This window comes from Andrena cerasifolii, chromosome 1 (genome assembly GCF_050908995.1).
Source record: "Andrena cerasifolii isolate SP2316 chromosome 1, iyAndCera1_principal, whole genome shotgun sequence".
NCBI lineage: Eukaryota > Metazoa > Arthropoda > Insecta > Hymenoptera > Andrenidae > Andrena > Andrena cerasifolii.
The window spans coordinates 24,931,408-24,945,385 of NC_135118.1; the positions used below are offsets into that span (position 1 = coordinate 24,931,408).

Here is a 13,978-nt window from a genome sequence, read left to right on the forward strand (position 1 = left end):
AGAAAGTTTGACGTTTCGCTTGCGAATTTTTACAATAACGCTGTTCCCAGCCATTTCGCCACCAAAATGTAATTTATTGTAACGTTTCAGTTGGTATACCTACTATAAAATGGTGTGGGTCAGAAGGTGACTACAATGTAATGGTAATGGAGCTACTTGGCCCGTCGCTGGAGGATCTCTTCAATTTTTGTTCGCGAAGATTTTCTTTGAAAACAGTTCTGCTTCTCGCCGATCAGTTGGTAAATAATGATTTTCCCTCAAATACATTTGCCAATAGTATTTTCGTCATAGTAAACTTCTAATCTTCATTTGTATTCTAGTGTTTTTCGTGGTAGTCTTTTGTGTACACAGATCATCTTTGTTTAATCTCGACTCTGAGTTTGTTTTAAGATAATCGAATAACAGATTTCTTACAGCACTGTGCTCTACTTAGATATCGTTCAAGTAAATCATCCTAATGTTTGCCAAATTAATGCTAGCAAAGTTTTTTGTATCGTTCGTGCGTTGAAAGTTTATATAAAGTACTTGGATCTGTGATGCTGTTCCTCCTACCTTCTGAGGTGTTTGTTAATTGTAGAAAGTTATGTTATTCGCGAGACAACCACACCTTGTAGCTTTCAATTATATATTCCGAAAGAATTACATTAGTTTACTCTCTCTAACGAAGGATAAAAGATTTCGTTTAAGTGGATCTGGGTTCTGCCCGTGTCTCTGTATCAGTATAAGCACAAAGCATATGCCGTGCTGTTCAAAGTTCATATTGCGATTGTGTGCAAGTAGTTGTTATTCTATTTTCTGTTGGTGAAATAAATTACAATATGAGTAACATGCTTATCTGCCAACGACCGTGTTCGCTGATAATAGCGCTTTACGATCTCAACAAAAACAGTGTTTTAAGAGATGCTAAAGCTGGTATATAAAGCTGCGGTTGTAAGCAAAATGCATTGGGCAAAGAACTATTTTGGGAATCAGTCTAAATGTGGAGCAAACACAGAGAAAAACAAGCACATCCCTCAAGTTTTTTCTTCGCCCCCTGCATTTATCGTGGATCTTTCTCGAATTTCATTGTTTGCCAGTTGCTGTATCTTAGTGAACAATTTTATAGTCCAATAAACTTTGACAGCCCTATACCATCGGCCTCATACAGACGCAACAATTACTAGAGGCGATGACCTTAAAAATCTATCAAATGGAGCGTAACTTCCTTTCTTTCATTCATCGTGTCAAGCTCTATTCATCTTCAATGTTAGAAACTGTTTTCCAAATGGTATAATCTCTTCTCTTTTATGCTGTTCCTGCCTATAGATATCCAGAACGGATTATATTCATAGTCGCAACTTTATCCATCGGGACATCAAGCCGGATAACTTTTTGATGGGGCTGGGGAAGAAAGGGAATCTCGTGTATATCATAGATTTCGGGTTGGCCAAGAAGTATCGCGACGGCCGTACTCACAAGCACATACCTTATCGAGAGAACAAGAACCTAACGGGAACAGCCAGGTTTGTTGATCAATAGGTACCATAGCCTTCCACTTTCGACACATTCTTTTTCACATGCCTCTGACGTGCTCGTTTGTCCCCGCGTGAACAGATACGCGAGCATTAATACACATCTGGGGATCGAGCAATCCCGGCGAGACGACCTTGAGTCCCTAGGGTACGTCCTCATGTACTTCAACAGAGGCAGCTTGCCGTGGCAGGGTTTGAAGGCGGCGACTAAGAGGCAAAAGTACGAGCGTATCTCCGAGAAGAAGATGTCCACGCCCGTCGAGGAATTGTGCAAGGGTTACCCTGGTAAATTTTCTCTTACCCCCGTACATGCATGCTCGTGCCCCCGTCCCCACCACCATTCGAATAAGAACATCGAGAAATCGTGACATCGTGTCAGTGCTTCGTGTTCAAATGAAAATCTTGTTATTGTAGTAGAGTTTGCGTCGTACCTAAGGTATTGTCGGGCACTGCATTTCGAGGAGAGGCCGGATTACTCGTATCTCCGCCAGCTGTTCCGGACGCTGTTCCACGGGCAGGGCTTCACGTACGACTACGTCTTCGATTGGAATATGCTGAAGTTCGGTAACGTGAGGCAGCCGACCCTACCCTCGACGCAACAGACGCCGATGCACTCACAGCAGACTAACGCGGCGCTGCCATCCGGGACCAACAACGATCAGGAACATCGATCAAGGTTGGTGTTCGAGCGCTCCGAATCGAGCAGGACATCCGCGCGAGCACCCTGCATACGAAATCGGACGTGGAAATGTTTGCGATAGCGCGTGTCTCCGCCATGCCTCCTTTCATGTGTATAAATAGCATGGTCATTTCATTACCCAGTACGTTCTATTCTCGGCGGCTGGGTCAATGAATCGGGAAACATACGCGTTCAACAACAGGACAAATCAAACACAATTCCTTTCTTTGAAACCTTTGTTTCCTTCTTTTTTGCTCTCTGCCGGCCCCTCAGTTGTTCGGTTACTTGAGGAAACGTTAACGTCTAACACTCTTCTGTGAGTAATTAGGGGATCACTTGATCGATTGGCGAGGATATTTGATGCTTAAAAAGAGTGGTATATAATGTACTGTTTTAGAAGTAAAGATGCAAAGTGAATGCATTAGACAAATTTGTATCAGTTCCATTAATCAGGCCAGCTTCTAGTTACGTAGAATATACTTCTGGTAAACTTAAAGTACATGGTGTAGAACCAGGCATATTCAGCCTAGCCTGTGTACTTAATGAATTTATCAGCAACTTAAACAATATCACTTTGCCTAATGATAATGTTCTTTGAACGAGTAGTCCTCTAGTTGCTCCCAGCGTTTCGTTAAACATATTCCACCGTCCATTAGCTTCGCTTGAGCAATAATGCCTCCATTACTCCCGCATACCGTTATCACAACAATGCGTTATCGTTGCAGGCCCTACACACGGCAGTGTCTGGCGAACACGTCCGTGGCGACGGTGGGCCCGACCGTGGGAACTACCTCGAACCTGAGAAGCTTGCGGCAGAAACGCGAGGCGATAGACTCTCTCCGCGATCAGGACAATCAGGAGAAGAGCGATCTTCAAGGTACAATCGCGTTCCACCAAAAATTATGTTTTATCCAGCGGCAGTTCGTTATCGCGTACATGCAGGCGGGCGGCAGCGAGACGCCGCGCTCTAATCCGTGTCAGTTTAGTACGTTCAAATCGTCGCCGTCCGGTAGGGCAGCGTCGGACCCCGCGTCCCTCGACTTGGCCGGCCTGAATTTAGGGCATCGCGAGACGATGGCGCCGAGTCGCGCCGCCGAGTTCAATTCCAGCACGTCCCGCGATTATTATCAGCCTATCAGCAGGCTCCGCGAGAGGAGCCCGAACGCGTCGTCTCGTCAGCTGGACAAGCTGAGTTATTTTTTTCATGGGCATAAAACTGAGAAAGACATAGATCGCGAGGCGGTGGTGTTCGTCAGCAACAGGCCCGATTATCCGCTGACTTATTTCGGCCGCCTGGTGAAGGAGATGGGTGGCGCGGAGCACGAGGAGAAGAAGCAGATGGGTTCGACGCTTGACGGCCGACGTCTGACGCGCGAGCGCGAATCTCGCCGCGACTCCGGCAACGTCGAGTTCCTCGATAAGGCGGGCGAGATATTTAAGAAGAGCAGCAACGAGCTGTTGCAAGAGGCATCCACTAAAAAGAAACGGAACATCTCGTTCAACAACAAGGAGAGGACACACAGAAGCCTGGAATCGTTGGAGAAAAGCGTGGATCTGTCGGTGGCGGATTGGAAGAGGAGCCTGGATATGTTCGAGTACTGGCCAGCGACGGTATTCTACGATAAACCGAGGACCGTGGACTTCTCCCAGAAGACGAAGAAGTCCCGCAAGCGGCCGAATTTCTTGCAACGCATCCGCAGGATCTGGCATTCCGTACTCAAGCGGCGAAGGATCCGGCGACAGATTAAATACGAACGGTCGCAGAGCGCGCAGGAGAAGTGCGAGTATTTTTTACAGAAGTTCATGGAGAACGATTTTTTTGAACGTTTCCCTAGCCTGCCCGTCGCTCGTCCTCCGGCCGAGACGAACGTCTTTTTGTTCTGTAAGCGCGACGCCGGCAACGACGACCCGGACTCGGGCGAACAGAAGGAGGTCGCCGCTCAATTGGAAGAGAATACGTTTCGCGTGAAAGACGAGGAGGAGGACGGTTCATTGAACGTGAACACGGATGCGTCGGTGAAACAGCAGGAAGTATCCTCCCCGAGCGCCGAGAGCCAGTCGGCCCGCCATTCGGAGGAGAACACTGCTAACAACGTCGAGTCGATAGAGACGAAGCTCTTGGACACTGTGCCAAACGTCGCCGCTCAAGAGCCAGCGTGTAGCAATAAAGATAGCATGGAGGTCGGCTACTCCGTCAGCGAGCTTGGCAAGCTGTGCTTGCAGAACCTGCAGAGCTCTAGTTGCACGGATGTGCTGCACCCTCGCGAGGTCGACGGCGCTGAGTGGATAGTCAGAGCCGATGTGGACGCTTTGAGCCACGGCGCGACCTCGAGCGCCTCTTTGGGCTACGAAAAGCTGCAGGGTAACTTCGATATCCTGATGGGTATCCTGCTGGACATGTTCGTCTGCACTTGCATGTAAGCTCCGTTCTCTGTACTCGTAGGACGTTTGTATTTGTGGAGCACTCTCGCATCACCCGCCGAGCGATCTTTGTTCCGCGGGATGTTTCCGTTTGTATGTTGTTATGCCGGAGAATCTTTGTTCCCGCGATCAAAGGCGTCTTCGTTTGAGATTAATATCACGTATTCTATTAGGTTGAACTTATCAAGGATCATGAGTTCGCTGTTCCTTTCTCTTTTGTGTTTGTTTAGGATCCAGCCTAATCCCACGTTTTATGACGCGGCCTAACGCTGTTCAAATATTTAAAGATCCTTACCAGTTTTATGGTACCCTATCATGCGCCGAAGCATCGCTAATGCATTGTGCAAGTTGGAAAACAGTATAACAATTTCTGTTATGTTTTCAAATCTCCTAAAGGCTGTTCTGTGATTACATTAAGGTTTTGTTAGAGTTGGATGATATTCCATTGTTAAATCAAAATCTGAAAGCTATTTCAAATTTCCTACGTGATAACTAGAAGATACATAAGAGTTCATAAGTCTGTTAAATAACTTCGTTTCGTAGTAGCTGTTCAAGGCCACATCCCTCCACTGTTCCCCCCCTCTGTTAAACAATACAGACAGATTGCACCTAGAGACTTGCGCAGACAAGAGGTGGATAAATGGCGGGGGTAGCCGCCTATCAGTGACCTTGAGCGCCCAATTGATTTCATTCTCACTCTACGGAACGCTACTCCGAGTTCCCGACGCCCCGAAACTTAATTTCAGCTTCCACTATTTCTGTAACCCCCCGCTGTACCTCTCCAATATACAGTCTGTGGCATAACAACGTACAATACTGGTCAAGGTTCCGATATTCACTGACATCGACAATATTAAAAAAAGACTCTGGCTAACGAGACACGCGTGTTTGCGTAAAATCAGCGAGCTACCCTGGTTTTGAAAGCGCAAAAGGGAACGCGGGTTCCTTTAAACTGTATTCACGAGCTGACGATAGATCGGATGGAATCTGATCGTGCGCTTACCCCACGTAACGCAGCAGATCCTTTCTTCTGCACGCACGCATCTATCCGCCTATACGTAACATACGCACACATACGCGTGTGCACGCGCTCGTCCGCCGTGCACCGCGCATAACAAACATACTGCACTCTGTAATACCATGGCCACGCTGTTGTATCGTGGCCGACGGAGCTGGAAAATCGTGTTCTATTAAGCTGGATGTACGACTATTCGATAAGAGCCGAGTTGCCCGGGGAAATTCGACGGCCGTCGAATGCTTGGGGCGTTACTCTAGCAATACCAAACCACAGTAACCATCGTATATTAAGAAGCTACCAGTGTGTATATAGTATATATATAAAAGAAGAAAGGGACGTTAAACGATACCGCGACGATTGTCTCGATCAGCGGGACTCGCGACCGACGGTAATGGAAACGGTAACGTTAAATCGTCCACACGAGCGGGCGCGTACTCGGCGTCTCGCCCCGTAAATCGCTCTAATTTTTTTTTACTTTTTTTTCATACGAGAACCATTATTGCCTTCGCTCGTGGCGTTTTCAAAACTCATTTTTATACTTAATTTTTGAGCTAGAATTATAACGAAGAGGGTGTCAATCGGACCGCGAGGCGTTTATCGTTCGAAGGGGCCCGTTAGTCGCGGATAGAATGCGGCGAGTGTTCGCGGAAGTCTGCGACGCCGGTCGATCGAGTGATAAGAATCGAGTGAAACTTACACGAGAGTTCCTTCTATTTCGCTTCTCGCGAGACGACGAACTGATATACACACTTCTCAGACTGATTTTTATATATCGCACGGAAATTCGAGACGGGAACCGATCGAACGAATACGTTGCACGTAGAATCGTTAAGTAAGCTTCTACGCTCGTAGAATACGAGAGAGGCCCGCGTCACGGAGCCTTCCAGGCGTTGGAGGCGCACCTCGACGAGCGACGACCATCCTCCGCGAATTCTAAGAAATTCTTTATAAGGATATTCGCGTGGGAGTGTGGGAACAGTTACGGTAGCTGGAGAAGGTACGACGATATTGTAAATTAACCCTCGGGGGATAGACGCTGCTTTGGGACCCTGTGGCTGGATCATTTGTTACCTCTGTGTATCTTCCTTTCGATTTTTGCAGCAGTTGATACTTCGAACTCTAAATGATCGCTTAACCCTTAACTGGTATCTTGGGGTCGCTCATGACCCCAGGCACGCAAAGTTCGCTGCAAAATTTTTGGTTGCCTAAGCTTGTAAACTGTTTTTCTAATTAATTTTATGATAATAGTTTAACTTTCTAGGTTTCTATTATTTTACACATTACCTAAGAACAAAATATTCATAGAGGTTGATTTAGGGTCGACTTTACAAATTTCTGTGTCCTTTTTTATTTGGGGTCTGCCACGACCCCAGTATACCAGCCACGTTTGCCAAAAACAGTATACCAGTTACGGGTTAAAAAAAATTAAATTTAATTCCTAATTTAGCAATTAAACCTTAACGATTGATCAAAGAATGCATTTCTTGGAGATACGACCATGGTCTTATGGACTTTAATGTAAATATTTGCCGATTTAAGTCAGTCATGGTGAACTGAGGAGTTCCACGAGGTTCTTGACAGCGTGGGTCAAAGTTGACCCAGCCGCAGGTACCCGAGGGTTGAACGAAAATCAATCAGCGGTACCGAACGATGTAGCGGCTCTGATTGAGGCTTCGGATCGTTATCTTCTCATGTGTCAATGAATTTGTGCAGACGCTAGAAATAAGTGCACTTTAACGCTCCACCGATTTTTGCGACCTCGCTACATGTGCACACCTCTTCCAGCTACTGTACCGAGTCGCGTTTCGGGTTGAGGTGCGCCTCGAACGCGCCGGAAGTAGGAACGAGGGTCGAGAGGATTTGTATCACGTGCAGGGTGGTCTTTAATTCCACGGCGATACTATAGGGGTGAATCTAGGTATTCTAGATGATGGAGTAGCGAGGACAATGTTACACGAACGTACGTCCTTGGAGCTTTGTTTTTCAAGCTATTTTTATTTATTTTCCAAGTAGAGCTTTGTTTTCCGGTAAATTTAATAGTAATTGATGTGTATGGGTGTGTATCCATCGTTTCTGTATACACTCTCATTTTTAATTGCAAATATTCCATTGAAATGAGAAGAGGAATTGTAATTCTATAGTAGGAAGGGAATTAGTTGGTGGCTCGAGGCCACCCCTTCCACTGTGAATTGTATTAGCTGTGGGAGGTGGAATGGTGGGGGTGGTCAGAGGTAGACAGGGGATAGCTCCTCCATCAGAGACCTCGAGGGGGTAGCTCCTCCCTCGAGTGATCTTATGCTGATTGTAGTTACTTGAATAATTAGATTAGCATACTTTTTCCACCATTCGTTAAAACTCGAAAAGCGAAGCCTCAGCTTTCCACGTTCGTGTAACATTCCTCTGTTCCATGCTACAGAATTCAGATCCCCCTTACTCGAAGCACTGCCAAGCAATCATGAATCTCCCCGTGCTATCCTGATATGTTTCACGCATCAAGGTTTACTCAGAAGCTCGCGAGCAGCGGTTTCAATCTAAGTTTTATAATCGTGGGGAGTTAGTTTCCCAAAGTATCGTTTTTCTCATTAACCTCGCGGAGCCTCGGGGTTCGCGTTCGTCGCCTCTGTAACGCCATTGTCCCGATCGCGTAATCAATGAGCCTTTGGAATCGTGTTTCTTGGGTCCGGAACAGTGCGATAGATAAAAACGGTGTTCTATAGTCAGTCCGACGTGAATACAACAAGGTCAGCTTCCCCTTCCCTTGCACAAGTGTGCTCATTCTGTGGGCTTATCTTTGCATTGGCACCAACAATTCACGGGTCACTGCATAACAGAGTAAAAGGAAAATCCCTATATTCCTAAGCCGACGTTATGTAACACTGCTTTGCAGCGTGTCACGTTATTCTCTTCAATAGACAACAAGCTACAGGTCCACATAAACAATGGTGGGGTTGGTGGAGGGGGGGCAGAGTTGTCAGGCAGTTCCTTACGCGTAGTAGAAGGAGAACATCTACAGCAATAACGGTATATTTGTGGTGGTGACATTGGTATTATATTAGCGTGTATAGGTCTATGTGACGTCACGCGTAAGGAATTTCCTGGCAACTCTGATGGGGGTAGCCCCTCGGTGGTCTGTGACCAACAGGGTTACCGAAAGCCGCTTCATATGACGACGGTAGTAGAGGGGAAACAGCTATTGGATGCAGGAGCTCCGTGTCATAGTAGCGGGGGAATCCTTGGATGCATAGAGCTATATATACTACAGTCGAACCTCGATAAGTCGAAAATTTTCTTCCTTCTCATCGGCTCTGCTGAAACCTCTATAATTCGAACATTTTTTACCTTACCTTGAGATTCGAGTTATCGAGGTTCGACTGTAATACGACTTGTGCATACCATGCGAGGGTTCCCCCCTCTACTACTCTCTACTATGGCAGGCGGTTTTCTGGTGACCATGGTTGCCAGGAAAATCCCTACCGTAGTGGAAGGGGAACATACGCGTAGTGGAGGTGGAACACACCACGCATGCGCGTGATGACGCCGTGGCGTCAAACCCATCGACGACAAGGTAGGTGTTCCCCCTCCACTACGGTAGGGATTTTTCTGGCAACCCCGCTGGTGACCAAAGACTTTTGGACTGACTATAAAAGACACTCGAGCGCGTACCGCGAAGCTCGACGTCGCGCGTTTCACTCATCCCGAACTCGCTTCGTGAGATTCAAGAGGAATAAGTTCATTAGCTTTACGAGATAGCAATGTCATATTCGTTTTTATTTAATCGTTGACGGTTTCGATTGTTTCGCCGCGATACTTATCGAACATTGTAATTATCTCTCCATCAGCAGCGCTTCGTAGACGCGTTCACCGAGCTTCCCTCTCCGCGTTGTTCCGTCGACTCGTTCACCGTGAATTTCGCTGTCGGCTCTATTGGCAGAAATCAGTGATTAATCAGAGGATCTCAGAGATATCATTTTTTCTAATTGCACGCCGGTCAACGGGTCGATAGAACTTAGGAAGTGATCACCGTGGCGCGTCGACCTCTTTGAGGTAGAACCGAACGAAGGTGCGGCCAAGCTTCTTGTCGGAAAGGCGCCGCGGTTTAGTCGTGAAGGGAGCGTTCGAGGCCTCGAAGGGTCAGCCAAGCGTGTGTTTCTTCGCGTTTGTTTTTAGGGATTCAGGTGCGACGGAAGAAGCAGGAATCACGCGAGAGGATTAGGCGCAGAGGAACCGGCAGATATTTCGGTACCTCGTTGCCGCTGGACGACGTCCATTCGTTCTTTGTCGCGTGGTTGTTGCAAAACGAACGTACCTCTACGATCCGATAATCCGCACGCGGAACTGAACTCGTATCAATCTCGAAGTCACGATACTGAGAATTAAGCCTGGCGCATAGAATCGACAAAATAATTTGAAAACACTGCACATACTATTCGCATAGAAAGGTTCTTATTTGTCCTGTAAGGGAAAAAAATTAAAACAAAAAAATTAAAATCGACTTCCAAAAAATAAAAATGCAGTAGAAAGTAAAAAATAATTTTTTTCCTTATTTAATCTACGACCCTCATATTTTTAAAGTCGACGCCAGATTTACATAGTGCAAATGATGAGACGCCGACTTAAAAAATATGAGAGTCGTATATTAAATAAGGGATTAAATTATTTTTTACTGTTAACTGCATTTTTATTTTTTTGAAGTCGGTTTTAATTTATTTTTTATTTTTTGCCTTTTAGTTTTACATATATTGAGACAACATGCTTAGGAGATATGCGCGTACGTACATAACATAATAATAATTAGGTGAAAATAGTCTTTATTATTAACTAGAACTGGCAAAATATTCGGCCAATATTGATGCAGTATATGATAAGACCACCTCCTCTTTCGAATAAAAAAAAGTTTATCAAAATCGGTTCATATGCTGAGGACTTATGCGGTGACAAACATAAAAAAAAAATATATACTGGTCGAATCTACAACCTCCTCCTTTTTGAAGTCGGTTAAAAAAAGGGGACGTTACTTTTGACTTGAAACTTTTTTGTGAAAAATTTGTCAGTTTGTCTAAACGCCAAAGCGACGCGCCTAAAAAACCTAAAAAAAATATGAGATCAATTTTTAAACAACCTTAATTCGTATAAGCAGAACTGAGGCATAAGTAAGCTCATACTGTAAAGGTTCTCATTTGATTTTCATTCCCTCTTCTTTTTATTCGCAATTAATCCGAAAACATTCGATCGGAAAGGTGTCAAACATTTATCGCAGACACAAGAAAAACGCCACAAGCCTTATTAGCGCATACCATTTACGGCAACTAAACTGTCGATCGCCAAGAAGTCGATAGTACGCGCCAGGCTTTAACGTGCAGGTTTCGAGAGAACGGACGCAGTGAGTGCTGTTCAATTTTTGCAAAAAAACCCATCGCGATTGGAATTATTTTCTGCGAGCACAGTGTCCCGCCGTTGCACCCTTTGCTCGCAGAGAAATCGAAACGTCCCTCAACGAACGAAAGATCGCGGTTCACTCTGTTTACGACGATTTCGATCACGAACAGAAGCTCCCCGAGATCCAGAAAGGTTACCAAAGCTTAGATAGAAACGATAAAGCATAGTTTTCTACTTTTTCTCCGCGCGATTTTTAGTCTCAGGGGCTTCATTCGTCCATCAACCAACGCATCCAGATCGATTTTTCCCAGTTCGCAGAGGAATCTCTCCGCTTCTTCCTGAACGCTGGATCCTTGTAATTAGCATCGTCGTTATTCGCGCATATTTTTCCTCCCACGTTTCATTTCTCTCTCGCGCTCTATTTCCCTGGCAGGGAGTCTTCGCAATCTTGCATCTATTTGTAATCATCCTGTTTTTTATTGATAGCGACGATGGTGATGATGATGATGATGATGACGATGATGATGAAGAGAAAGTAGCAAATAAATGTTTTTCCATTCAAGGACTGGTCTCTTTATTTATTTCACCACACGACATTGTCGATTATCCTTGTCAAAATTTGTTTCTCACTTGGCTTGAATGGAAAAACCAAAATCGCGCGCGCGGCTCCTCGTAATTCTCACTCGATCCAAGTGACGAGGAGCGAGCCAATGACGAGTCATCGCGTTCCTTATTTTATTTCAATTCTATCGCATCATCTGTCTTCACGAAGGCGCATCATATTTTTTTTTATCTTTGGTCTTTTTGGATCCCAAACGTGGAGCACTTTTCTTTTTCCATTTCAATTGCCAAGCGTGAAAGATCTCGTCCATTGTTCCTGCCACGTCGTCCGATCGATCGTGTGATCCTCGAGTTCGAAATAACTCGGCCAGTGTTCCGCCTTTCACGCTAAAAAAGCAAAGAATAAAACGTGGAGTTTATTTCATTCATTTAAAACACTGTGTAAGTGACACGATGGATTGTAATTCCATCGATCTGGCGACGATTCCTCCGCGAAGATTTCGATCCTCGAGCTGCGCCGACGTTCTGGTCTTCCGACTTTATTTCACAGAATTTCAGAAATCGCTGCAAACACCAAACACTGGTGAAATTACTCTCGAGAGAGAGCAGAGAACGTCGGAATACCCGATCGTCGATTTTTCATCATTCATACGATTAGAAAAGAAATAGTGTTTAAGTATCGTGGGAAAATGATCGGTAGAGTTTAAGAAATCGCGGCGGAGTCTGCTCGGACCTCGATCGTTTTCGAAATTTGGAGGAGGAGGTGGAAAATTTCTCGCTAATTGAATGAAAGCGCGGTGATTCCTAGGAGAGCACTCGAACGATCTCGCCTGGTCGGTGGTCGACACGGTTCTCAGGCAAACGGCGTGAAATCGTCTCGAAACTCGACCTAACAGTGCTCGCGTATGGTGGGTATATTATCCCTAACATACGTACTGACTGTAGTCGTTTAAGACGCGTGATCTTGCAACGCGAGTGCTGGTCGCCTCTGCCTTCGGCACTCCTGTCTTCTTGTTTCTCGTGTCGCTTTTTCTGGGTCGAGCTACTGCACAGCCTGCGACTGAGCGTGTAACCATTACGACAGCGCCCCTTTGCATTCCGCAATCAGAGCGTTATTAGAGATCGCAGTTTCTCAAAGTTTATAATTTTATTTACATTCAGCACAACACTGTGAATGATATAATTTTTTGGGTGTAGAATTCAAAAGGCTGAAATCTGAAAACACTTCTCAGTGTTGCGATTATTATATTTGATATATTCACAGATTTTTTTATCTTGTATATTTCCGCTTCTATTTTCAATTCAGGTGGCCTGTGTCAAGTGGATAGTATATTTGAAACACGAATCGTGTGGGCCACGGAAGTGTCTCGTGTAAAGGGGCATAAGGCCCCAAGGGGACACTTCTGTAACTCAGGAATGCTATCTGGAATATATTCACCTAACAAAGGTAGTCATAGTTAAAAAAGAAAAATGAATAGAGGAAGAATATGTGTGTACGCTAAATACCAATCATGATCGACAAAAGATCCTATTTGAAAAGGGATATAAGGCCTCAAGTGGACACTTCTATAACTCAGGACTGGTATTTGGAATATATTCACCTGCCAGCGGTAGTAATAGTTAAAAAAAAAAAATACAGAAAGAAAAATGTGTGAATATGTCCCAAAATGGTCCCACATGAAAAGCACTTACATTAGATCACCGATGCAAACGGATTAAATCGTATAGACAGCCCGGTAATGATCATTTTCGCGGTATTGATGCATTGTTTGTTTTCTACTGGTCTATTTCAGCGTCGGGTGCGGCTGGCCAAGAACGAAGGGTCAGTATGAGGTTGCACCGTAGGGATGCGGCTGCCGCTACAGGGGAAATGCAGCCCAAGTCCAAGTGAGTTGCTATACCGCATCAAACATTAAACGAAAGCACCTAAGTATAACTCGCTCTGCTATACAGCATCCGCAGGGTGTGGTTCCTCGCTGACATGCTATAATTTTATTAACGTTGCTCGAACCTGACGCCTTAACGACGAATGTCTCGGTAATAAGTCGAGCGACAATGACGCGGCGGCTCGTTAAACGGGTAGAATTAGTTCAATTCTTTCTCTTTTGTAGATTGTCTTCTATATACTTATGAGTATATTGAGCAGTAGTGAGATTTTAGAAACTAAAAGCAGAGGTTGGGAAGGAAAGAAGATCATGAAAGGTCCTCGGTTTTGTCACCTTCAATACTAGATCAAATTCTAAACCTTGAAACTAGATCAAATGCTAAACCTCGATACTAGATCAAATGCTAAACCTCGATACTAGATCAAATACTAACCTCGCGAAACTAGATCAAATTTTGATCCTCGATATTGGATTAAATGCTGAACCTCGAAACTAGATCAAATGCTAAACCTCGAAACTGGATCAA

The 13,978-nt window shown here is 45.0% G+C and overlaps 2 protein-coding genes across 11 annotated transcripts in view; both read left to right on the plus strand.

Moving 5' to 3' along the window:
• The window catches only part of LOC143371716 (casein kinase I), a 39,787-nt gene that overhangs the window by 2,120 nt on the left and 23,689 nt on the right, over window positions 1–13,978 (plus strand). For 7 of the 9 annotated variants that reach the window (XM_076817179.1, XM_076817199.1, XM_076817210.1 and 4 more), the window contains exons 3-8: window positions 91–239; window positions 1,306–1,502; window positions 1,594–1,796; window positions 1,926–2,187; window positions 2,916–3,067; window positions 13,360–13,453. In XM_076817179.1, coding sequence (XP_076673294.1) covers window positions 91–239; window positions 1,306–1,502; window positions 1,594–1,796; window positions 1,926–2,187; window positions 2,916–3,067; window positions 13,360–13,453 — 1,057 coding nt within the window. Of the gene's footprint in view, window positions 1–90; window positions 240–1,305; window positions 1,503–1,593; window positions 1,797–1,925; window positions 2,188–2,915; window positions 3,068–13,359; window positions 13,458–13,978 lie in introns of all 9 variants that reach the window. The other 2 variants (XM_076817239.1, XM_076817259.1) reach the window with 2 other exon arrangements.
• On the plus strand, window positions 3,074–11,567 carry LOC143371737 (uncharacterized). 2 transcript variants are annotated; one of them, XM_076817291.1, is made up of 2 exons: window positions 3,074–9,129; window positions 9,195–11,567. In XM_076817291.1, exon 1 carries the CDS (start codon window positions 3,127–3,129, stop codon window positions 4,609–4,611), a length of 1,485 nt encoding a protein of 494 aa, XP_076673406.1. In that variant the 5' UTR covers window positions 3,074–3,126; the 3' UTR covers window positions 4,612–9,129; window positions 9,195–11,567. The 2 variants fall into 2 exon arrangements, with proteins under 2 accessions (XP_076673406.1, XP_076673416.1); XM_076817301.1 differs by having other exon boundaries at window positions 3,074–3,302; window positions 3,333–11,567.